Source organism: Thamnophis sirtalis, unplaced genomic scaffold (assembly GCF_051295495.1).
Source record: "Thamnophis sirtalis isolate CommonGarterSnake01/CBP01778 unplaced genomic scaffold, rThaSir2_p1.2 scaffold_13, whole genome shotgun sequence".
Lineage (NCBI taxonomy): Eukaryota > Metazoa > Chordata > Lepidosauria > Squamata > Natricidae > Thamnophis > Thamnophis sirtalis.
The window spans coordinates 39042985-39067042 of NW_028261393.1; the positions used below are offsets into that span (position 1 = coordinate 39042985).

The 24058-nt window shown below is 41.6% G+C and overlaps 1 protein-coding gene across 1 annotated transcript in view; it reads left to right on the top strand.

The window, feature by feature from the left end:
- Positions 1 to 24058, top strand: part of TRPC5 (transient receptor potential cation channel subfamily C member 5) — a 217186-nt gene that overhangs the window by 127995 nt on the left and 65133 nt on the right. The window contains exon 4 of the mRNA XM_087727145.1: positions 17622 to 17958. Coding sequence (XP_087583271.1) covers positions 17622 to 17958 — 337 coding nt within the window. The remainder of the gene's footprint in view (positions 1 to 17621; positions 17959 to 24058) is intronic.

Genomic DNA, 24058 nt, shown 5'->3' on the forward strand with positions numbered 1-24058 from the left:
ATAATTCCAGAGACAAATTTCTTGTATGTCTAATCAAACTTGGTCAAATAAAGTTATTCCTATCCTATCCTATTCTATTCTATTCTATTCATTTTCTATATTCTATTCTTCCTATTCTATTCTATTCATTTTCTATATTCTATTCATCCTATTCTATTCTATCCATTTTCTATATTCTGTTCTATTCTGTTCTATTTTCTATTCTATTCTATTGCATTCCATTCCATTCCTCCTGTCTGTCAATGCAATTTCCTATGCTCTCTATGCTGAGCCAAAGAGAATCTATTTAGCATTTCAATTCAAGGAACTGCAAAGATTTCATTGTTTTTCACTGTTTTCCTTTCATTCTTCTACACTTTGTTCCTCCAAAGCTTAATTTATTGATTTATTATATTGGTATAGCTGCCATCTCATATGAAAGTTACTCTGGATGGTGTGTGGCACTTAGGATTGTTATAGCAAATATTATTCACGTACATTCGCAATAATTTACCATTTTCCAGTCATAAGAAAGTCATGAAGAGTCAATTGCAGTTGGATAGATAATAAATTTAAATAAAATTATACTTTCTCCATTAGAAATCTAACTTAATTAAGTTTTCTATGGCTGCTGGTGTTATAACCAGAAGAGGAGAAAAATGAGGGAGAAGAGATCCCATATATACATTAGAGCATCTTTTCCATATTGCTGATTAAAATATTTCAGTGTCCATTCATAATTGTTAAAGAACATATAGCATGCACACAAAGTATTCATATTTCTTGATTATTAAAAAGCTTGTTTTCCTCTGATATTTCCCTAATACATTTTACATATATCTTTATGTACAGATAGATACACACACACACACACACACACACACACACACACACATTTGTGCTTATTAATCTGTCATTTGAGATCTTGCAATGCGTTTCCCAAGTTGCTTTGCAAATCTGGAGATTCGGAAGTATAACCAACTGAATTTCAGCCCGAGTTTTAATGCAAATTGTCTAACTTCTTATTAAAATGCAAATTTGATGTATTTTTCCTGATCCTTTAGCTGTGATTAAATCTCCATTTGGGGATTTGTTGGCTCATACATTTTCATAAAAGGATCAAGTCCATTTTTTGGAGTCAGTTGGGTTTTTATATTACATTGTCATACTTAAATTAAAACATAAATGCACCTTCTTAGACTAGCTGGGAAAAGGCAAAACTTGTACTAGTAAAGGAAAGGGGAGATTTTTGGAACAATAGGTTCTTTGTTGTCCAGAATGTTAAATTCCATGACAAATTTCTTTCTCAATTAATCACTTTTATAGACTTTGACTTAACTATTAGGAGGTATTAATCTATATTTTTTTTCTATGGACTTACTACTTCAGTGCTTGGCTTAGGAAATTTGGCAAATTTGTTGTGGATGGAATTTTAAGATAGGAAAATATTGTTTTCTTAGATGTCACAGATCATTATAAAATAGAACATAGAATAACAGAGTTGGAAGGGACCTTAGAGATCATTTTGTTCAACTTCCTGCTCAAGCAGGAGAATCTATACTGTTTCTGACAAATGGCTGTTCAGCCTCTTCTTGAAAGCCTCTAGTGATGGAGCATCCACAACTTCTGAAAGCAAGATTGATTGGTTCTCGCCATTAGGAAATTTCTCCTTAGTTCTAAAGTGGAAACAATCAACCAGCCTTGCCTTCAGAAGTTGTGTGTCCCCTATCACTGGAGATTTTCAAGAAGAGACTGGACAGCCATTTGTCCTTTGTTTTGAACCTTTGGGTTTTTAATCTTTATGCACCACCTGTAGCTAGGCTGTGAGATCATCAACCATGCCGTGTTTCCCCGAAAATAATACAGGGTCTTATTTTCTTCTGGCCCAGAAATAAGTGCTTGACCTTATTTTGGGGGAGGTCTTATTATTTTTGAGGTCCCTTAATGTGGCCCATGGCCCATGGATCAGCTGATCAAGAGAGGGCCAGAAGTTCGGTCTCTGTTTCTGGCACATTCTTGTCAGCCCTAGCACCACTAACAGAAGGGGCGTGGTAGCTAGGGTTTGCGGGAGCGGCCTCTGTGAGGTCGCTCCACATGGATGGGCGCGTGCATTTAAATATTTTTGGGGAGGACTTATTTTCAAGGGAGGGTATATTTTAGTGCATGTGCTCAAAAACCCGATTGGGCTTATTATCTGGGGAGGTCTTATTTTCAGGGAAACAGGGGTGTCAAACTAATGGCCCATGGGCCACACCTACCCCAGCTCCGCGAATGGGGAAAACATTGTGAATCTCACGTGATGGCAATGTGACACAGTGAGTTTGACACCCGTGATATAAATTGTCCAATTCAAGCAATGAATCAGTCTGAAAATACTGTGCACCACACATAGCTTGTAACACAAATTAAAGATACCTAGGACCAATTGCAGCATTTTGCATCAGGTGATCCATCTGTGAGCATTTCCCCAAAGTTTTCTTCCTCTCTGAAACAAATTCTGAAAGAACTTCTGCTGTATTATCAAATTGGAGGAGAAGTAATCGAAGAGTGAAGAAAAGAGCAAGAAAGATGACTAGGAAACTGGAGGCTAAAACATACAAAGAAAGGTTTCAGGAATTGGTAATATCTACTCCAATGGAAACAAGAACTAATATTTGAGCTACCATAAAGAAGATAGAATGGGATGTTTACCCAACAACAATTTACTATACAACAACAACTTCGCCCCCAGCTACCCATCTCAGTCGATTCAAAGCCAGCTTTCCTCTCCACTGGCCCTTCCCTGTCCATTGTCCACCACCCCTGGCCCTGTGCCCTTTGTCCCCGCCCATTTGCCCAAGCACTGTTTGATCCGGGTATTTTGTTGCATGGGACAAATAGTCCCCAGCCAATCAGGTGACTGGTAGAAGCAGTGGTGCTGTGGGGGCAGCACATAGTTGGTAGTGGGTGGGGTGATTGCAGGGTCTGTGAGGAGGCAGTGTGCAATGCAAGTTTTTTTTAAAGCGGGCTGTGCTTTCGGATCAATTGGGTGGCTCCAGATTCGTGGTCAATCTATTTTGCAAAGCACCAGAAGGCAAGGCAAGAAACCATGGATGGAAACTAATCAAGGAGAGAAGCAACCTAGACACTAGCACAATAGAACAGTTTGCCTTGAGAAATTGTGGTGCTCCAACACTGGAGGTTTTCAGGAAGAAATAGGAGAGCCATCTGTCTGGAATGGTATAGGGCCGTGATGGGGAACCTATGGCATGCAAGCCAGAGGTGGCTCACAGAGCCCTCTCTGTGGGCATGTGCACTGTCGCCAGCTGCTCTTCTGGTTTCTGGTACGCACATGCATGCTAGCCAGCTAGTCTTTGCAAGTGTCCGAGTGCTGGAAAAAGGCCTGAAAAATGGCCAAAAAACAGGCTGGTTTGGGGCTGTTTTCAGGCCATTTGGGGGCCATTTTTCAAACTGTTCTTGGCCTGAAAAAAGCCTCCAAAGTGGCCTGAAAATGGTCTGGAAAGAGGCCAAAAAATGGTCCAAAACAACAAAAAAACAGGCATGCATGCGACGGCTAGCTGGTCTTCGGGTTTCCAGTGCTCTGGCATACACACATGCATGCAAGTTCCGGTTTGGGCACTCTGTGCTGAAAAGGTTCGCCATCACTGGTATAGGGCCTCCTGTTTGAGCAGGGGGTTGGACTAGAAGACCTCCAAGGTCTCTTCCAACTCTGTTATTCTTTTAAGAAATCCAGGGCAATTTCTTTACTTGCTATTGTTGAAACATATACAGGCTGAATGTCAAAAACTTTTATACCATCTCATCCCTTCAAACAGTGTTAGATCTTCAGGCAGAAATTCAGGGCTCAACACAAGAAAGGATGTAAACAAAGACGCCTACAAATGAAATGGATTGGATTATCATGCAAATGGCAAACGTGAGCTGGACATTAGACCATGGAAATTCAGAATCCAAAATTACCTGATGGCCTCTTTGCTCTTAACATCATTTCTGTTCCAATAGCAGGCTTCCTCCAATAACTGATGCTCCAAATTGATTTGCGTCACCGTGGAATATTAAATTACATTGATGAATCTAATGAAACTCCCATCAACTTATTCAAAGACTTTCAACTTGTAACAGTTCAAGACTAATCAAATTAAGACCACTTCAGGGATTTTGGTCTGAATCAATTCAGATGTCCAAATTAAATTGATTTTTCAAAATACTTTTGCATGTTAGAATAAGATTGGATTGATCTGGTTTACATTTCCTTTCTGTACATTTTATGTCCGTGAAGTACTTTATAGACTTCATTAGGCTCGATCATCTTTTCTCCCAAAAGCAGAATTTAGCACCGCTAAATGTGATGAAGTATGAAGGACTCCAAGGTGAATTAATACTTACACCATTGATGGAGTCTTATGTTTAATTCTCCAGATGGAATCATGAACAGTTGCAAATAATAGCTAGCCCTGAAAAATATGAATATGAAAAATCGGCAATTATCTGCATTTGGAATAACAAAAAATGAAATACCATAAAGGTCAGGTAATTAGGAAATTTGTGTAATTAAATACATTGATCAAATGAGCGGTCCTAGAACAAACTGTCAAAATGATAAATATTACACAATACCTTTGGTAGCTATTCAGCAGGTTCTGACCAGTTCTGGAGAACCAGTAGCAGAAATTTTGAGTTGTTTTTGAAAACCAGTAAATACCGGCTCTGACTGGCCCCGCCCCCATCTATTCTCTGTCTTCCAGTTCTAGCTGATTGGGAGGAAATGGGGATTTTACAGTATCCTTGACCTGGAGTGGGGAGGGAATGGAGATTTTGTAGTATCCTTCCCCTAGAGTGGGGAGGGAATGGGGATTTTGTAATATCTTTCTCCTGGAGTGGGGAGGGATTGGGGATTTTGCACTATCCTTTCTCCTGGAGTGGGGAGGGAATGGGAATTTTGCAGTATTCTTCCCCTGGAGTATGGTGGGAATGGAGATTTTGCAGTATCCTTCCCCTGGAGTGGGGTGGGGCTAGTCTAATTTCTGGAGGGATGAAGTTCCAGAGGGATGGAACCACCACAGAGGGGGGGCTTCTTTTGGGTCCTTCCAGATGTATCTCCTAAGGGAACAGGACCCCAAACATTCCTTGACTCCCCACTCTAGTGAGTCAGGTGGATGTGACTAGCAAGTGATAGTCCCTCACATAACCTGGTTTCAGGTCATGAAGAGCTTAACAACTATCTCGCTTAGCAACAGACATTTTGGGCTCAATTATGGCCATAACTTGAGGACTACCTGTATATCCAGGCCTGTCTTCATTTGGTTCCTTTCCCTGAATAAGATTTTTCTTCTTCTTCTTATCTCACCAGCTTAGCTTTCTCAAGTTCCTTTAAAGACATTGCTTTGCTAACCTGAGCGTTAATTGAACATTGAAAATGAGAGTATTCCAATTATTTCCCCTGCACCAAATGTTGTGGATTAATAATTCTCCCTAATTTTCCAACTTCACCTGATAGTAAGAAAATATGGAGACAGCTGCTGTTTTGGTACAGTGAGAAAAGTACATTATCTTCTCTAGGTTGATTATTGAGAATGCATAATTAATACATTGTAATTTCACCATTCCTTTTTTTGAAAAAAAGGCCAGAGATAGAAATGTAATGGCAGCTATAAAAGAATGTCACTCGCTTTAAAGAGTGATTAGTGGGGAGAATAGAAAATATAGTTGGTTTGGGATTTGTTAGTCCTCGCAAGATCTCCTGTATTTTACAGAGCATGAATGTTCAGCTATCTGACAGTCATGCACAAAGGCCATAAATGTGATATTTCGTCCCATCTATCATTCCCCAGTCAAATAATTCTCTTAAAGAAAAAGAGTAGAATGACAATCACATTCAGGATTCAGGGTTCCAAGTAACATACCCATAGCAAACAAAACTCTGAAACAGGCAATTTCCTCAAAGAATAGGTTTATTGCAGTGTTTCTCAACCTTGGCCACTTGAAGATGTCCGGACTTCAACTCCCAGAATTCCCCAGCCAGCATTTGCTGGCTGGGGATTTCTGGGAGTTGAAGTCCGGACATCTTCAAGTGGCCAAGGTTGAGAAACACTGGTTTATTGGATATGTCATATTGGTACAGGCTGGGGAAAACCAACTCTGAATATTCCCGCGATTTTCACCTCCTTAAAAGCAAAAGTTTGTCACTTTCTCAAAACAATGATCACATGGTCTAATCAAGATACTGTCTAGTTGCTAGGTGACTCAAGCTATGCCCTGTTGCTAGCATCACAGTGTGGTTTTCATGGGAAGTTAAACAAATGTATAAACCTCTGTGAATGCTCCAGATGTAACATCTGAAAATGTGTTCTGACCTAGGCTTGGAATGCTGCCAGAGACCTAATCGGCAAATGCAGAACAAGGCCAAACTTAGCACAGAGTCAAACAGAACTTTTCAAAGCTTGAACCGACCAGATGAACTAATTGCTTCCTGCAAAAGCTCACGTCCCGTTCACTCCTCTTTTATGTCTTATGGGAGGGGCCAATCATCTCCAAGCCTTACTCTCAAGTCAACCCTGTTTTTCACATTGTTCTTGCCTACTGGCAGTTCTGCGCATGCACACACTGGGAACAGGATCCTACTGTTCTTCTGCCTCGCTGATGTCAGGCTCCGGAGGCTTCAGAGGCAACAAATAACTACCAGATGGCCTTGGCCCCCTCTCTGCCTCGTCCGAGTCTTCCCCAAACTCCAGGACTGGCCCATGTTCCTCCCCAACCTCCTCACTGCCTGACTCTGCTGCCAGCTCTGTTGGCCGCTGGCTGGCCACAACAAAATGCAAGATTGAAAGAAAACTCACTGGAACATAGTACTGGCTGTTCTCAAAGAGATGAAAATTTAACATTTCCTTGTAAGACTGTTCAGGTTCCTGTTCATCATAATGCTTACTATAACTCTCCAGCCTGTGGACTGAATACATTTACGTGAGTCAGTTGGCTCACCCACATACAGATGTCTTTACCCAGTAACTGTTTTGTGAATGACTGTAATTTCAGAAGATGATCATGACTAGCTGTGCTTTCAGGATTAATTTCCTTCCAGCCGTTCTCAGTTCCATTCCTTCCGTGAGTTATTTATAAAATTAAAAAAGCTGGGATTAAAAAAATCTAAAAAAGAAGTCAATAACGCTACCCAACAAATGTTCTACATTTTTTACACTCGTAAGTCAGCCTAACACTTCAGACAACTGATAGATATATCGAAGTACACAAAAACCTCTGTCATAGTAAATTTATTTTTCTTACACTGACTACAGAAGTGGTATTCAGCCAGTTCTGACCAGCTCTGGAGAACCAGTAGTAGAAATTTTGAGTAGTTCGGAGAACTGGCAAACACCACCTCTGATTGGCCCCACACCCATCTATTCTTTGCCTCCCGAGTCCCAGCTGAAATGGGGAATGCCACGCGCATTCAACCATGCCACGCCCACCAAGGCACGCCCACACAACAGGAAGTAAAAAAAATTGAATCGCAGCACTGACTGATTAAGTTTTTGAACCACAAAATCTAATTTGTAAGATCAGTTTCAAGTTGACTCTGCCACGATCTCTATTTTTGCGAGACATACAACCACATAGGCTGCATTTGTTTATAAGAGGAGAACCTAAAAATATAAAAGAAAATATTTTTGCAAGTGGCATTCAAAATGGGTCATCTTGTTTGTTCTTCTTGGCTTTGAAAAAAAGAATAGCAGCATTGTATCTATATATTTTAAAAGCCTGCACTAGGCAAATGTCTATGAGAAAGTATCAGGAAAATTTGCATTTAAAAAAAGTTTCAGGTGATATCTGTAGACCTTACATATATTAGGAAGGTTGTGTGTAAAATTATGTTAGGAAAACAAATTAACTCTGGCATTTCTTGATAAAAATTTAAAAATATTGAAAAGAAAAAAACATCAGATTGGACTAAGTCCTACAAATACAGAAAGTATTTTTTTAAAACATTGAACTATACACTGTTAGAAAAGTTTTTCATTTCTGTTGTTGCTGCTGCATTATATTTATGATAGCATAAAGTGTGGTCGAAGCAAGGGTGCTTTTGACATTTTGTGCTCCCTCGTTCTCATCCCTAAAGTAGAAAGTCAAAAATGTCTCTTTCTATCAACCCATGCCAGAAGAATATGGCAGATTACAATTCCTGTTTCAATGAAGATTACAATTCCTATTTCATTTCAGTAAATTGATTCAGTCTTCTCCACCTCCTCCTTCGCCTTCATCTCCATCTCCTCCTCTCTTCCTCCTCATCTCTCTTCCCCTCCTTCTTTATCTCCTACTTAATTGCCTTCTCCAACTCATCCTTCTGCTCCTCTCTTTCCCCTCTCTCCTCCTCCTTCTCCTTCATGTCTTTCTCTTCCTCCTTCTCCTCCTTGTCTCTCTTTTTCTTCTCCTTAATTTCCTCCTCTTCCTCCTCTTTGTCTCTCTTCTCCTTCTTTTTCATGTTCTTCTCTTCCTTCCCCTTCTCCTCCTTTCTCTCTTCTCCTTCATTTCCTCCTCCTTTTTGTCTCTATTCTCCTTCATGTCCTTCTCTTCCTTCTTTTTCTCCTCCTTGTCTCTCTTCTCCTTCATTTCCTCCTCCTCCTCTTTATCTCTCTTCTCCTTCTCCTTCATGTCCTCCTCACCCCACAGTTTTTCTCCTTCTACTTCCCTTTCTCTCCAGAAACTCCTCTTCTTTCTAGCACTGATGATGTCATTTAGTTGACTAAGGAAACATCTGTAAGAAAAAAACTTAGCTCAGAGAGCACCAAGAACCACACAGTTCTCCAGCTCTTCCCCCGCTCCTTGAAAAGAGCTTGAAAGATCAAGGAAAGCTTATACATACATACATACATACATACATACATACATACATACATACATACATACATAGCTATATACTTGGCAGTAAGATAATAGAAGAATTAAAACAATGAAATAGCTATGTGCAAGAAAAATGAATTACAAGGAGAAAGAAGAAAGCAATTTGGGAAAAACCTGCAGTTTTAAATAAACTATCATTTGCTTTATACAGTATTGCTGAGAAAAACTGCAAATGTAGATACTTGCTGTAATAAAAATGTACTTTTAGAAAAGCCAAAAGAACATAATAAAATTGCAAAATAAATCAAATATTGAGAAGTACATTGCCTCAGTAAAACGGATGATACAGTCATAGCATAAAAATGATTCAAAAATCAAAGTAGGATAAGAACTGGTGAATTGCATTTAGCATCTGAGCATTCTTTGTGGAAGACTGGTTATATGGTTTAATTAAAGATTATACATTGGATCAGCTTAAGAATGGATAATAACTGGTTAAACGTTTTTAATAATAAAAGTCAAACAGTGGCAAGCAATCAGAGACCAATTATTTGATGTTCAATGTTCAGGCTGATAACTCGCACCTGCATTAAAAGGCAACTGCTGAAATTCACAAGAGAGACAAGAAGCTGTGGTGGCAGAGTGGGTAGAATGTGGTATTGCAGGCTAACTCTGCTCACATTTTCAGGAATTTGAAGGTTGGTAAAATGAGGAGCCAGATTATTGGGGGCAATAGGCTGACTCTATAAATCGCTCAGAGAGGGCGGTAAAGCAGTATGGAGCAGTATCAGACGTGGTATTCAGCAGGTTTTGACCAGTTCTGGAGAACGGGTAGCGGAAATTTTGAGTAATTCGGAGAACCAGTAAATACCATCTCTGACTGGCCCCACCCCCACCTATTCTCTGCCTCCTGAGTCCCAGCTGGTTGGAAGGGAATGGGGATTTTGCAGTGTCCTTCCCCTGCCACGCCCACCAAGCCACGGCCACAGAAGCAGTAGTAAAAAAATTTGAATTCCACCACTGAGCGGTATATAAATCTAAGGGCTATTTCTATCATCCAAATAAAGAGAAACCTATTTACAAATAGCTTGTAAATCATCTTTTATGGAAAATAGTACAAAAAATTGGCAATTGAAAATGTAACATTAGGAAATGAATTTTTCAAGGGGATTCATTGTTTCCGTGGCTTTGTACTATCTTAATGACACTCCTCACTTGTATCCTAAATAAAAAGAATTCAAAGTGCCAGGAAACTGCAAAAAAATATCCTATCTATTATATATAGATGATATAAAGGTATAAAGAAATCTGAAATTGAATCCTTGCTTAATATGGTAATGATAATAGAGTTGGAAGGGACCTTGGAGGTCTTCTAGTTCAACCCCCTGCTCACACAGGACACTCTATAGCAGTGATGGTGAACCTTTTTTGGCTTGCGTGCCAAAAGTGGGGGAAGCGCAGGGAGGTCGTGCGCGGGCGTGCCACACCCATAATGCAATGCGCACAACCCCAGCGTGCATGCATGCATGACCAGTGCTCCCCCCATTTTTGGCATGCTTTTTTCACCCTCCCCAGGCTCCAGAAGCTTTATAGGAGCCTGGGGAGGGTGGAAACAGCCTCCTCCGCCCCCTCAGAGGACCTCTGGAGGCTTCAGGAGCTTCCCTGAAGCCTCCGGAGTGCAAAACCTGGCCCTACGGGCAAACCGGAAGTTTGGGAATGGATTCCTGGTTTGCTCATAGGGCCAGTTTTAGTCCTCTGGAGCTTTCAGGGGCCTTCCGGGGGCTTCCCTGAAGGCTCTGGAGGGCAAAAAACAACCCTCTCGGCAAAATCCTGAACTTCCGGTTTGCCCGTAGGGCCATTTTTTTGCACTCTGGAGGCTTCAGGGAAGCTCCTGAAGCCTCTGAGGGGCCTCCGGGGCGTGGGGGAGGCTGTTTTCGCCCTCCCCAGGCTCCTATAAAGCCTGGAAAGGGCGACAAATGGCCTCAGAAAAGGCCAAAGTCAGCTGGCCAGCTGACAGGGCAACGCCTCGTGTGCCCTGACAAATGGCTCCGTGTGCCACCTGTAGTTCTAAGTTGCTTTTCTCCTTGATTAGTTTCTATCCACTTTTTCTTGTCTTGCCTTTTGATGCTTTGAAAAACAGTGTGACCCCCCCTCATTTTTGTAGGAGCCACTCAAATATTAAATATTATTAAAATATTAGTAAAATTAAGTAAAAAAATCAGTAAACATTAGTAACTGATAAGGTATACCATTAAAAATGGGAATGTGATAAAATATTTGTCCATAGAAAGATTCAAATATCTAGGAATGCTCAAATATGATAACACTTTCTATAATGTAAATAAAACTACAGTTTTATATATTTAGTGCAAAACAATTAGTGCAGATACCAAGAGAAGAGAATATTTCCAGTTGAGGGTTGAGCTATTGGGGCCCTTGGTGCTCTCTGAGCTTGATTGTTTGGTTGAGCACTGGTGATGTTACTTAGTTGGGTAATGAAATGTCTTCAGGAAATCAACCAAACTCAAAGAGCACCCAAGATCCATAAATAATGCAGAGTTTGTATTTCTTGTGAATAGAGCATACTTCTACCATAACCAGGGGACGTGGTGGCTCAGTGGCTTTAGACACTGAATTTATCTATCAGAAGGTCAGCAGTTCAATGGTTCAAATCCCTAGCGCTGCATAATGGAGTGAACTCCATTACAACTCCCGTTACTTGTACCAGCTTCTGCCAATCTAGCAGTTCGAAAGGACATTAAAAATGCCAGTAGAAAAATAGGAACCACCTTTGGTGGAAAGATAACAGTGTTCCGTGCACCTTCAGCATTTAGTCATGCCGGCCGCATGACCACAGAGATGTCTTTGGACAGCGCTAGCTCTTCGGCTTAGAAACTGAGTTGAGCACTGTCCCCTAGAGTCGGGAACGACTAACAACCTTTACCATAATCAGATATCACCAAATTCATGCCTGAGTAATATTTTCTTTTTCTTCCGAATCCCAGTTCCTTGTAGATTAACTATTCTGGGAAATTTCCTGGCTGCAGGGTACTAAATTTAACTAAATCTTGGTAAATGAATGAATAATTTTGCTAGCCTTCTGCTCTTCTGCTTGTTGCCTTTGGCTAAAGCAAAACAAGGTTTTAGGAATTGCAAACAAAAACATTTGTCCAAAGCTTTCTGCCTCATTCACAATTAGATTCAAGATGGAAGTCAACAGTCCATCAATTCCCTCCCTCCTGCCAGCTACAAGGCGACCTTGATTAGAAGATCCGATTCCTATTTAAAATCCGTTCGTTTTTCCTCCTCCTCCTCCTCTTTAATGGAATTGTGCCCCTTCCCCTTTCCATCTCTTTCTCATCTTGAAAGAACCTCTTAAAGGAAATATGAACCCTCTTAATTTTTAATAACAATGGCAGATTTGCAAAATGAAATCATTTCAGTGGGCACCGACACAGCTGAAATCGTAAGAGAAAAATGAATGTGTCTTCTGACAGAAGGGGTGGAAATCTCTGCCTGCTCTCCCACGGTTTTTACCCATGGGACTGGACTGAGAGCAGGATGGCCAGTTGCATTAATGAATAACAAATAACAGAGTTGGAAGGAACCTTGGAGGTCTTCTAGTTCAACCTCTTGCTCAAGCAGGAAACCAGAGAAATGGTTGTCCAATCTCTTCTTTACAACCTCCAGTGTTGGGGGTACCTACAACTTCTGGAGGCAAGTTGTTCTACTGATTAATTGTTCTGTCAGGAAATTTTTTTCCTTAGTTCTAGGCTGTTTCTCTCTTTGATTAGTTCCCATTCATTGCTTCTTGTCCTGACTTCAGGAACTTGGAAGAACAGACTGACCCCCTTTTCTTTGTGGCAGCCCCACAAATATTGGAAGACTGCTATCATGTCTCCTTTAGTCCATCTTTTCACTAGACTAGGTAAAGGTAAAGGTTCTCCTTGCACATATGTGTTAGTCGTTCCCGACTCTAGGGGGCAGTGCTCATCTCTGTTTCAAAGCCGAGGAGCCAGCGCTGTCCAAAGACGTCTCCATGGTCATGTGGCCAGCATGACTAAATGCCGAAGGTGCACGGAATGCTGTTACCTTCCCACCAAAGGTGGTTCCTATTTTTCTACTTGCATTTTTTATGTGCTTTAGAACTGCTATGTTGGCAGAAGCTTGGAAAAGTAAGGGGAGCTCACTCCATTATGCGGTGCTAGGGATTCGAACTGCCAAACTGCTGACCATCTGATTGACAAGCTCAGCATCATAGCCACTGAGCCACCGCATTTCATATATATGTCTAGACTAGGCATACCCAATTCCTGCAACTGTTTTTCATACATTTTAGCCTCTCCCTGCCACAATCATCTTTGTTGCTCTTGTCTGCACTCTTTGAAGAGTCTCAACATGTTTTTTTTTAATTTTGTGGTGACAAAACTGGATACAGTACAGAGATGAGCATCACATACTATAACAACCAGTTGGCCCAGAACCAAAAATGTGAGCCTGCGCAGGATGGAAAAAATGGCAATTATATAGGACAGGATAGAGCCTGGGTGGGCCCAGCCGCTGGTTACCTGAACCAGTTCGAATTGACGGCAGCCCACCTCTGATGCAGTATTCCAAGTGTGGCCTTATAAAGGCATTATATAGTGGTTTTAACACTTTACGTGATCTTAATTCTATCTCTTTGTTAATGCAGCCTAGGATTGCATCCAGGGGTGGGTTCTGGCCAGCCCTACTGCTGGATCACATGTGTGTATGCCACATGCATGCTTGATGCGCACCACATTCATATTCACAGTAGAATTAAAATTGTTCTGTGCATGGACAGAGCTGAAAAACAAGATGGTGGCACCTTTGGCGCTGCCAGGAAAACCAGTTTGGGGGCATGGCAGGCCTGGGTCACTGCTATTTCCAGTGACCCAAGCTGCCAAACCACTACCGGTTTGGCTAAATCGGTCTGAATTGGTAGGAACCCACCACTGACTCCATTGGCTTTTTTGGCAGCTACAGCACACTGCTGTATTATATGACATGTATTATAGCTGGAAGAGTTTTTTAATTTAAATTTACTAGTGGAAGGTTGGGTTTACACTGTAATCCTCTTTCTGTGTCAAGGCTCCAACTAATGAATCCAAGCAAATCAGAACTCTGAGACTGGGATCCTTTTCAAAGGTCTTCTTTATTGAATACATCATATCAGCACTGCTTCAAAGGAAAACCAACTCTAAATCTTTCACGTGGTTTCAGTATAATTAAACTAGGAAATAACCCCATCCCCAGGTATCACAGGTCATGTTGGCCAGTTGGGTTAATTGGCAGGCTTTTCAGCCACTCTTTCCCCAACCTTATCTGTTGCCAGTAGAGATGACCTTGGTTCTCACGAGAAAGTTCTGTTTTGTCTAGTAAGGCTTTCCAACTTTCTTCCCTACTTCCTTCTCTGTGTGGCAACTGAGTAACAGAACAATAACTGCGGCCAAGTACAGTTCAAAGTTGACAATAGGGTGGAATGAACAGTTGGTGCCATGGCAATTTTTAAAAGGTTTTGCTAAGCAAAAAGGTTGGGTGTGGACCAGTGGTGAGATTCATTTTTTTTACTACCGGTTTTGTGGGCATGGTTTGGTGGATATGGCTTGGTGGACATGGCAGGGGAAGGATACTGCAAAATCCCCATTCCTTCCTGATCAGCTGGGACTCGGGAGGCAGAGAATATATTGGGGCAGGGCCAGTCAGAGGTAGTATTTACCGGTTCTCCGAACTACTCAAAATATCCTCTACTGGTTCTCCAGAACTGGTCAGGACCTGCTGAATACCACTGCTGAAGGTCTGGACTTAATACCATGAATAAACCAGTTTTGGCAAATTAGTCCAATGAGCATGAAGAGGGCAATTTTTAATCTGTTCCCAAATGACAGCAGCAAAAACCAGCACCAACAAAAATGTGCGTCTTATAGAATGATTGCTTTGAGAAATAAAAAGTTTGCAGTTTGGGAAATTAAACCCCAACTGTGCTTATAAGAAAAGTTTTGTGGCATCCAGTTTTGGTTGCCATGATGTAAAAAAGACATTGAGACTCTAGAAAGAGTGCAAAGAAGAGCAACAAAGAGGATTAAGGGACTGGAGGCTAAAACATATGAAGAACGGTTGCAGGAATTGGGTATATCTTGTTAAATAAAAAGAAGGACATGATAGCAGTGTTCCAATTTCTAAGAGGTTGCCATAAAGAAGAGGAAGTCAACTGATTCTCCAAACCACCTGAAGGCCGACAAGAAGCAATGGATGAAAATTAATCAAGGAGAGGAGCAATCTAGAACCAAAGACAAATTTCCTGACAGAACAATAAATCAGTGGAATGACCTTCTTCCAGAAATTGTGAATGCTCCAAAAACACTGGATGTTTTAAAAAAGAGATTGGACAACCATTTGTCTGAAATGGGATAGGGTTTCCTGCCTAATCAGGGAGTTGGATTAAGAACAGCAAGGTCCCTTCCAATTCTTATTCTGTTATTCCATTAAAAACTCCTTGGGTATTGAACAGTGGTGGGATTCAATCCATTTAACAACCTGTTAGCTGAAAATGTGAGTGTGTGCACATACAGGTGCACTTGGCTTCGGTGTATCCGTGGCTTCCACCACGCAGTGAGGGTCAACTCAGCAGCCTTTTGGGGCCTGCTTTGCTCCATCTCTGCTCTTCGGAGCAGCGGCTGCTTCTCTCTGCTGCTTCTCTTGCTGGGAGAGAGAGTGTCTCTTGTGCAATTTAGTAGCTGTGAGCCGCCACTTTCCTCTAAGTCCCACACAGAAAGTGCACAGCACAGAAAATCAGCAGTCATATTGAATGCTGGTTTTATGTGCCACAGAGCTTTCCGGATGGGACTTAGAGAAAAGTGGCAGCTCACAGTGGTAAATTGCACAACAGACGCTCTCTCCCAGCAAGAGAAGCAGCTGCCGACACAGAGAGCACATGGAGGGTCGCCGTGAGCGACCGAGGCTCAGCAAGGGATTAAAGAAGTGGCTACAGGATCTCCACTGCAGTGCTCTCTGGATGGGACTTCTTACAGGTAAAGAGAACCATCTGGTCCATTCCCAAACTGCTTCGGCCCTCCTGTGCCCACATCCTCCCTCCCTACAGTCCTTCAGCTTAACATGGCAGGCCAAATAAATTGCTTCGGCGCTGAGGGGCCGTAGTTTGAGGTGGGGGAAGGCATGCGGGAGGAGGCCTGGGACATGGCTGGTGCCAGGGAATGCTGCATTCCCTGACCTAGCTGAGGCGGGTGGCAAGTGGGCGGTGACTCCAGGGCAAGGCTGGAGCCGGGGAATGGCCCCCACCCGGGGTGAAGGGCAAGCGGGCAGCATGCTTACCTTTCATGAGCAGAGCAGGTGAGGCATGGAGATTAGCTGGATGGTCTGCACTGTGTGGAGAAGGGAAGATAATATATAGGGCAGGACAAGGTGGGGTGGGTGAGGCTAGCTGGTGGTCGATTTTTCTGGTTCTCTGTACTATGCAAAATCAGAACAACTGGTTCACCCGAACCAGTCCGAACTGGCTGAATCCTACCCCTGGTAATGAAAGCACCTGGAATGTCAATTTTAGATGCTCTAAGGTTAGATGAGGCATCATGGAGGTTATTGTAATTTTTTGCCACAATATTTTTGTGATGGGTAGTGCAAAAGATCCAGGGGTAATCTGGAAAGCCAAATGGGTGGTCAAATGCCCAGACATAGGAAGACATATAAATGACTCCACAAAAAAAGGTGCCAGGCTTTGAACTGCCATGTCAGCAATGGACAATTCGAATAGGATCTGCACTTCATCCGGCATCTGCCAGGACTCTGTAAGGTGAGAGCCTACCCTAGTCCAGTAGCTGATTTCTTTTAATCTAAACTCTGCCATGTGTCAAAAGTTATATGGCCTAGACATTGGTATTTGAGCATAGATCTTTCTAACATTTATATTTATTGTGTTTTACTAATCTATGGTGAAATGTTAGTATACATATTGCTAATATACATATTAACAGCCCAGGTGTCACAGTGGTTAGATTGCAGTACTGCAACTACTTCAGCTGACTGCTAGTACAGCAGTTCAAATCTCACTGGCTCAAGGTTGACTCAGCCTTCCATCCTTCCGGGTGGGTAAAATGAGGACCCAGATTGTTGGGGGCAATATGCTGACTCTGTAAGCTGCTTAGAGAGGGCTGTAAAGCACTGTGAAGCGGTATATATGTACATCTAAGTGCTATTGCTAACTCATGTATGATATGCCATACCCTAAATCAGGATTGGAGAACATAGCAATAGCAATAGCAATAGCAGTAGACTTATATACCGCTTCATAGGGCTTTCAGCCCTCTCTAAGCGGTTTACAGAGAGTCAGCATATTGCCCCCAACAATCTGGGTCCTCATTTTACCCACCTCGGAAGGATGGAAGGCTGAGTCAACCCTGAGCCGGTGAGATTTGAACCGCTGAACTGCTGATAGCCCCTTTATGACCTGTGGACCTCGCTGTCTCAGGAATTCTGGGAGTTGAAGTCCATAGGCCATAAAGGGGGCATTGTTCCCCACCCTTAAGCTAAATAAATAAATAGGCTGGAGTGTCCCATATGTGCACAGGTTGGGTGTGCCATATTTCTCCTGGACCATAGATTAACCTCCTTTCTTCTCCCCCAGGATAAATACAGCGAATTCTTTATTTTGTTCTTCCAATTGTCATGGCTCTTGCTTGTTGCAATTGTACTTATCTCCACCTCTCCTTTTTTTTCTCCCCTTCTTTCCTTCTCTCTCTCTCTCTCTCTCTTTCTCTCTCTCTCTCCAGTTTGTTGCTCAGCCCAACTGCCAGCAACTACTAGCAACACTTTGGTACGACGGCTTTCCCGGATGGCGGCGGAAGCATTGGGCAGTTAAGCTTTTGACCTGTGTCACTATTGGACTGCTGTTTCCAGTGCTTGCCGTGGCTTATTTGATGGCACCCAAGAGCAGGCTGGGACTGTTCATTAAAAAGCCATTTATCAAGTTTATCTGCCACACAGGCTCCTACCTTACCTTCCTCTTCATGCTACTGCTCGCATCCCAGCACATTGTCAGGACAGATCTACACATGCAAGGACCTCCTCCTACAGTGGTGGAATGGATGATCCTCCCATGGGTTTTAGGTAAATCAATGAAGGCATGGAGGGTTAATGGAAAGTGCTTACAGATTAATTTTGATGGGGATGATGTTTTGTTCCGTGCAAATAAACTTGGCCAATAAGACAATGTCAGGACCAACAGCCACTGTCTCTTCTATGGGAAAAAGGCTACCTCCTTCTCCACATTTAGCCTTACTCTCTGTTGTAACTTTGAAACCAGTGGAAAGGACATCCCATCCCATCCCATTGTCGATGGAGAGTGTCATGGTTGTCCCAAAAGTACTTTTTCAAGAGGCAACCAGACCTTCTTTGTTTGTCCTTGAAGGCATTTTGCATCTCATCCAAGAGGCTTCTTTTTCAGTTTTGAAGAACAAAAAGTCCAAAGAAACTCCATTTGCCACTTGAAAAGGCACCTTTGGGAATCCCATCCAGTGGTGGGATTCAAATTATATTACTACCGGTTCTGTGGGCATGGTTTGGTGGGCAAGCCATGGCTTGGTGGGTGTGGCAGGAGAAGGATACTGTAAAATCCTCATTCCCTCCTGATCAGCTGGGACTCAGGAGGCAGAGAATTGATGGGGGCGGGGCCAGTCAGAAGTGGTATTTAACGGTTCTCCGAACTACTCAAAATTTCTGCTACCGGTTCTCCAGAACTGGTCAGAACCTGCTGAATACCACCTTTGAATTCCCATCCCATCCTGTCTCCTCTCCTCTCCTCTCCTCCCATCCCATCCCATCCTTAATAGTATAATGCAAACTCCAGTTGTGGAAACAGATGTAGGAAGGACAACTAGAATGACTATATCTTTATCAAGATAGAATGACTATAGTTTTCCTGCCCTGTTATTTATGCTTTTTGAACAGAATAATGTGTGAAACAGAAACAAGACAATTGAGTTAGATGTCCTTGGATCTGATTTAGAGGACTCTTGATTGAATTACAAGGATTAAGATGGTGAAGGAAGATATTATATCTAGTAATATCCATCCAGGAATCTTACAGATAAATGAGTATGTCTTACTATTTCTTATCCTCCAGTTTACACTAAAGGAAGGGACCTGAAATTTTTTCAATGCTGGATTACAAGTGTCATCATTAAAGACCATGTTGGCTGAAGCTTCACTGAGCTGAAGATCAAATAACATGTTAAAGATGACTGTTTCCTCACCTCTGTAGAATATTCTTCTTGTTCATGACATGTGAATGAAATACTGTACGTGAACAAATGTTCAGCAAATATATACATTTAATTGGCTAAATGAATGAGTGAGGGATTTGACCATCCAACTTGTAGAATGTGACTGTGATAAGCAAAAATAAAAGCAAAAACACAATTTCCCAACAAATTGACAACAGATACATATGTAGCAAACTTTTTTTTTCTGATTTGACTTGTTTCTTGGCATTATGTACGCTCTCTTGATGTTACATGGTTAGGTAAACCATCACAGATTTAAATAGGGTTCAATTTGATTAGTAGAGGAATTGGAGACTATCAAGAAATCCTTGAATTGTAAGTTAGCAAGGAAGAAAAAAAATACCCTGGCAGCAAATCCCTTTCATATTCCTTCCTAGAGAACTCTGGAGATCTGTTATGAGATCCATAACAATCCATTTCAGCTCAAGAATTTGACTTTTCTTCCTTCTGGATGTTAAGTCAAAGTGATGCCTTTCTAATGTAATAGAATGCTTCGATTTACTGCAAAGGATCATACTGGAAATCAACACACAATCAAAGAACTACAAGGGAAGGAGGTGAACAGTTATAGATTTCATCCATGGCTTCCTAATTCATGTCTGATGAACCTCCTCAGAACTCTGAATCCATAGTACGAAGGAAATACTAGTACGAAAACTGGTGGTTTCTGCTACGTAGCTCAGAGTCATAAATCCTATGCTACACAAAGTCAAGTAATATTACATAACCCAGAACTCAAGCTGCATTGCAGTTAACTTAAGCAAACTTATAACTCAGACATGGATCCCAGTGATACCAATTTGTCATATTTCAGGGCATATACTTGGATGTAAAGTTCTTAATAAGAGGTGAATGTAACTGCAGATAACCTAAAAGCACCGTAAAGTGACTAAATTGGTTCATTGATTGATTGATTGATTATGTGCCATCAGGTTAGCAATAATGTATTAGCAACCAGATAAAAGTCTGTGGAAATTCTCACTCATCCAGGTCATGGTTATCCCAAAGGTGCTTTTCAAGAGGCAACTAGACTCTCTTGGTTTTTCCTTGAAGACTTTTCGCTTCTCATCCAAGAAGCTTCTTCAGTTCTGATTGAATGGTGGAGAATGGAACTCAGTCAGAACTGAAGAAGCTTCTTGGATGAAAAACGAAACATCCTCAAGAAATACAAAGACAGTCCAATTGCCACTTGAAAAAGACAACCAACCTGATTCTTTAACTCCTCCAATAGTCAGCTCTAAATGACCTTAAAATGCTGAACTGATTTCTACTGGCATGTTTTGGTATGAAATGGTAAGGATAGAAATTGTTACCGTTGTGATAATTATGCCATTTTGTTTTACCATGTAGCTTTTATTCATTGCTCTGCCATCAACTCACACAATTATATCTTCATTTATACTTATGTTTATATTTCTTGACTTTGGCTTGTAGCGTCATCAAAGCCAACTGAAGGTCAAATTGGCAGATGGTGATGTCACAGTATTTCCCTCTAATTTTAGTGTATTTCTGAACCATTCATTAAAATAATTGTAAAATAGCATCAAAAATAAATGTTATTTATTTATTTATTTATTTATTTATTTATTTATTTATTTATTTATTTATTTATTTATTTATTTAAGAAAGTTCATATGGCCGCCCAATTCACTCTCAGTCACTGAGAGTGAATTACAAAGATACTAAAACAAAGATAATAAAACATAAATACTTAATAAGATATATGGGATGGGGTACAAAGATAATAAAACATAAATACTTAATAAGATATATGGGATGGGGTAGCTCAGTGGCTAAGATACTGAGTTTGTCGATCAGAAGATCAGCAGTTCGAATCCCTAGCATCGCGTAACGGAGTGAGCTCCCATTACTTGTCTCAGCTTCTGCCAATCTAGCAGTTTGAAAGCACATAAAAATCCAAGTAGAAAAATAAGGACCACCTTTGGTGGGAAGATAACAGGGTTCCGTGCATTTTTGGTGTTAGTCATGCTGGCCACATGACCATGGAGACGTCTTATGACAGCTCTGGCTCTTCAGCTATGAAATGGAGATGAGCACCATCCCCTAGAGTCAAGAATGACTAGCACATATGTCCAAGGGAAACCTTTACCTTTAAAGACAACCCTGAATGACAGCAAAGATTCCTTCTGAACTGAAGAACCTTCTCTTTTTTTACAGCCTCTGGTTATCTTTAAACTAATAATATGATTCCTTTTCCTTTTGATTTACTTTCATAGAATCTACTTTTTAAAAAAAGAACGAGAAGTTTAGAGTGGATATGTGAGGGGAATCTAAATAAGGAAATGCAGTGAAATTATGAACTGTAGTTCCTCACTTTGACAGCTCTTAAAAAGAAATCAGAGACTGAATGGATTCGTCAAATTGTAGCTTTGCAATGGAACTTGGGTAAAAGAAAGTTGATGCCTTGCATGCTTGCCAACCATCTTTATTCAATATGCTTCCAAATCAGTTTTCTCATCTTTTTTCTGCTTTTGAGAAGGAGAAATCTCTATCTGTATCTACATGAGGAATAAGGCAGCATTCACGATGGTGATGGTGATGATCTCACAGCCCCAGTCTCTTTTTCAAAACTCTTTTTAGAACTGAACAGAATAACAGAGTTGAAAGGGACCTTGGAGGTCTTCAAGCCCACACCCTGCTCAAGCAGGAGACCCTATGCCATTTTAGACAAATGGTTGTCCTGTACCTTCTTAATATTTGGTCTCGCATAAGTAGTAGTGATATCCTGAGATTATTGATAATACTAGAGAGTTAGAGTACAATTCCCTGCAAATAATTGGAAGGATTTTTTTTCTACAAAATAGTTTCCATTGATGAAAAAGAATTCATACTAGCACTTTCTCTGCTGATAGCAGGACAGTAGCTATAGTAACAATTCTGATTTTTTTACTCACCATAACTCATGAGTTTCTATCTCAAAAGATGCACTACCATCTTAATTGTGCAGGCAAGGAACTGCAGATAGCAAGGAAAATGTACTAGGGTCCTTGGTGCTCTCTACACTTGGTTTTTTCCTAGCATACCTTTCATTATGCAAATAGATGATGCTGGTGATATTACCTGGTTGACTAATGAAAGAAAACTACCCTGGTCCTCCTCTTCCTCCTCTCTGCAACCCCCCCCTCCTTTTAGACCTGATGATGTTATTTAGTCAGGTAATAAAAGGTCTTCAAGAAACAACTAAGCTTAAGGTAAAAGTAAAGGTTCCCCTCATAAATATGTGCTAGTCATTCCTAACTCTAGGGGGCAGTGCTCATCTCTGTTCAAAGCTGAAGAGCCAGCGTTGTCCGAAGACTTATCTGTGGTCATGTGGCCAGCATGACTAAACACCAAAGGTGCACGGAAGGCTGTTACTTTCCCACCAAAGGTGGTTCCTATTTTTCTACTTGCATTTTTACATGCTTTTGAACTGCTAGGTTGACAAAAGCGGGGACAAGTAATGGGAGCTCACTCCGTTACGTGTGCTAGGGATTTGAACCACCAAACTGCCAACCTTCTGACCGACAAGCTCAGCATCTTAGCCACTGAGCCACCGCATCTTTAACTAAGCTTAGAGAACACCAAAAAACCCACAGTTCTTCTCCTTCTCCTCCTCCTCCATCCTTCTCCCTTCTAGCACTTATGATGTTATCTAGCTGGGTATTGAAATGTTTGAAAGAAAACTAAGAAAACTAAGAGAGCACCAAAGCACTCTAAAACTCACCCCTGAACTACAAATATTCTCCTCTATTCCAGTGGTGGGATTCAAATTTTTAAACACCAGCTTCTGTGGTGTGGCTTGGTGGGCGTGGCTTGGTAGTCATGTGACTGGGTGGGTGTGGCCAACTCAACATCACTCGTGTCAAATGGGGCTCTTCCTTCCCAGCCACTCCTTGTCACCCCCAGCTTCAACGTATCTATAGTTCTGTGAAAATGTTGTTCACCTTTATTCGACTTTATTATCTGCATTTACATACTATAGATGTACTTTCATGGATCACTAAAATGAGGAAATGCTTTGCCCAAGAGTGTGATAGGCCTTACCTTCTCAGGACTGGTGAAAAGTGGCTGCATAGGAGGGAGCTGGGTGAGGAGCAGAGATCGGCAAAGGAGGCTCACCAGTCAGAGATCAGCTGGGCTGTGTGATTGAGGCAAACGAGAGAACCAGGGAGCAGCAGCAGCTATGCCACAGGCAGCAAGCATGACTCTATGCATCAGCCAAGGAGGGCAAGGTGCAATATGGAGTGAGTGGGAGAGGTGGGCAGTGAGGGACAGGGCCAGCCAGTGACATGATTTTCCAGTGCTCCGAACTGCGCAGAATGTTAACAACTGTTTTGCCCAAACCAGCAGCAGGCTGAAGCCCACCACTGGGCACCACCCCCTCGGCCTCGACCAGCACCAGGAGCCCAGTCAAAGCCATTGTCAGACCTATCAGCCTCATCTGAGGCGAATGGCTGAGAGGGGCAAGGGGCGTGCTTAGCTATCAGTTCAGGTGAACTGGTGCGAACCCACTGAATCCCACTACGGCTCTTTTTCTAAGGATGGAAGAGACTGCTTCTGGCAGCCTGAAGCCAATCTTTCAACTGCAATTCCAGAGAGACAGAAATAGAAGGAAGGAATTGAGAATGCAGACACACATTTCAATGTGGAGAGCTACTGTTAGTGATTGCTATTATTATTAATGTTTCTTTTTTTCTGAATCGCCCAGACTGCTCTCATTTCTCTGTTGGAAAAGCTGCAGGTCCAGTTCTTGACCATATCATCATTAAACAGGTGCAAAGCAGCACCTCCTATCCATAAACATTTCACTGATTTTTTTTTCTTTGCTAAAAAAAAAGCCAATTTTCTTTCATCAATTGAAAAGGAAATCAGGTTAGGGAGATAAAGCTATCCCCATGTGGCATTAGCCAGTAATCCCCTAGTTT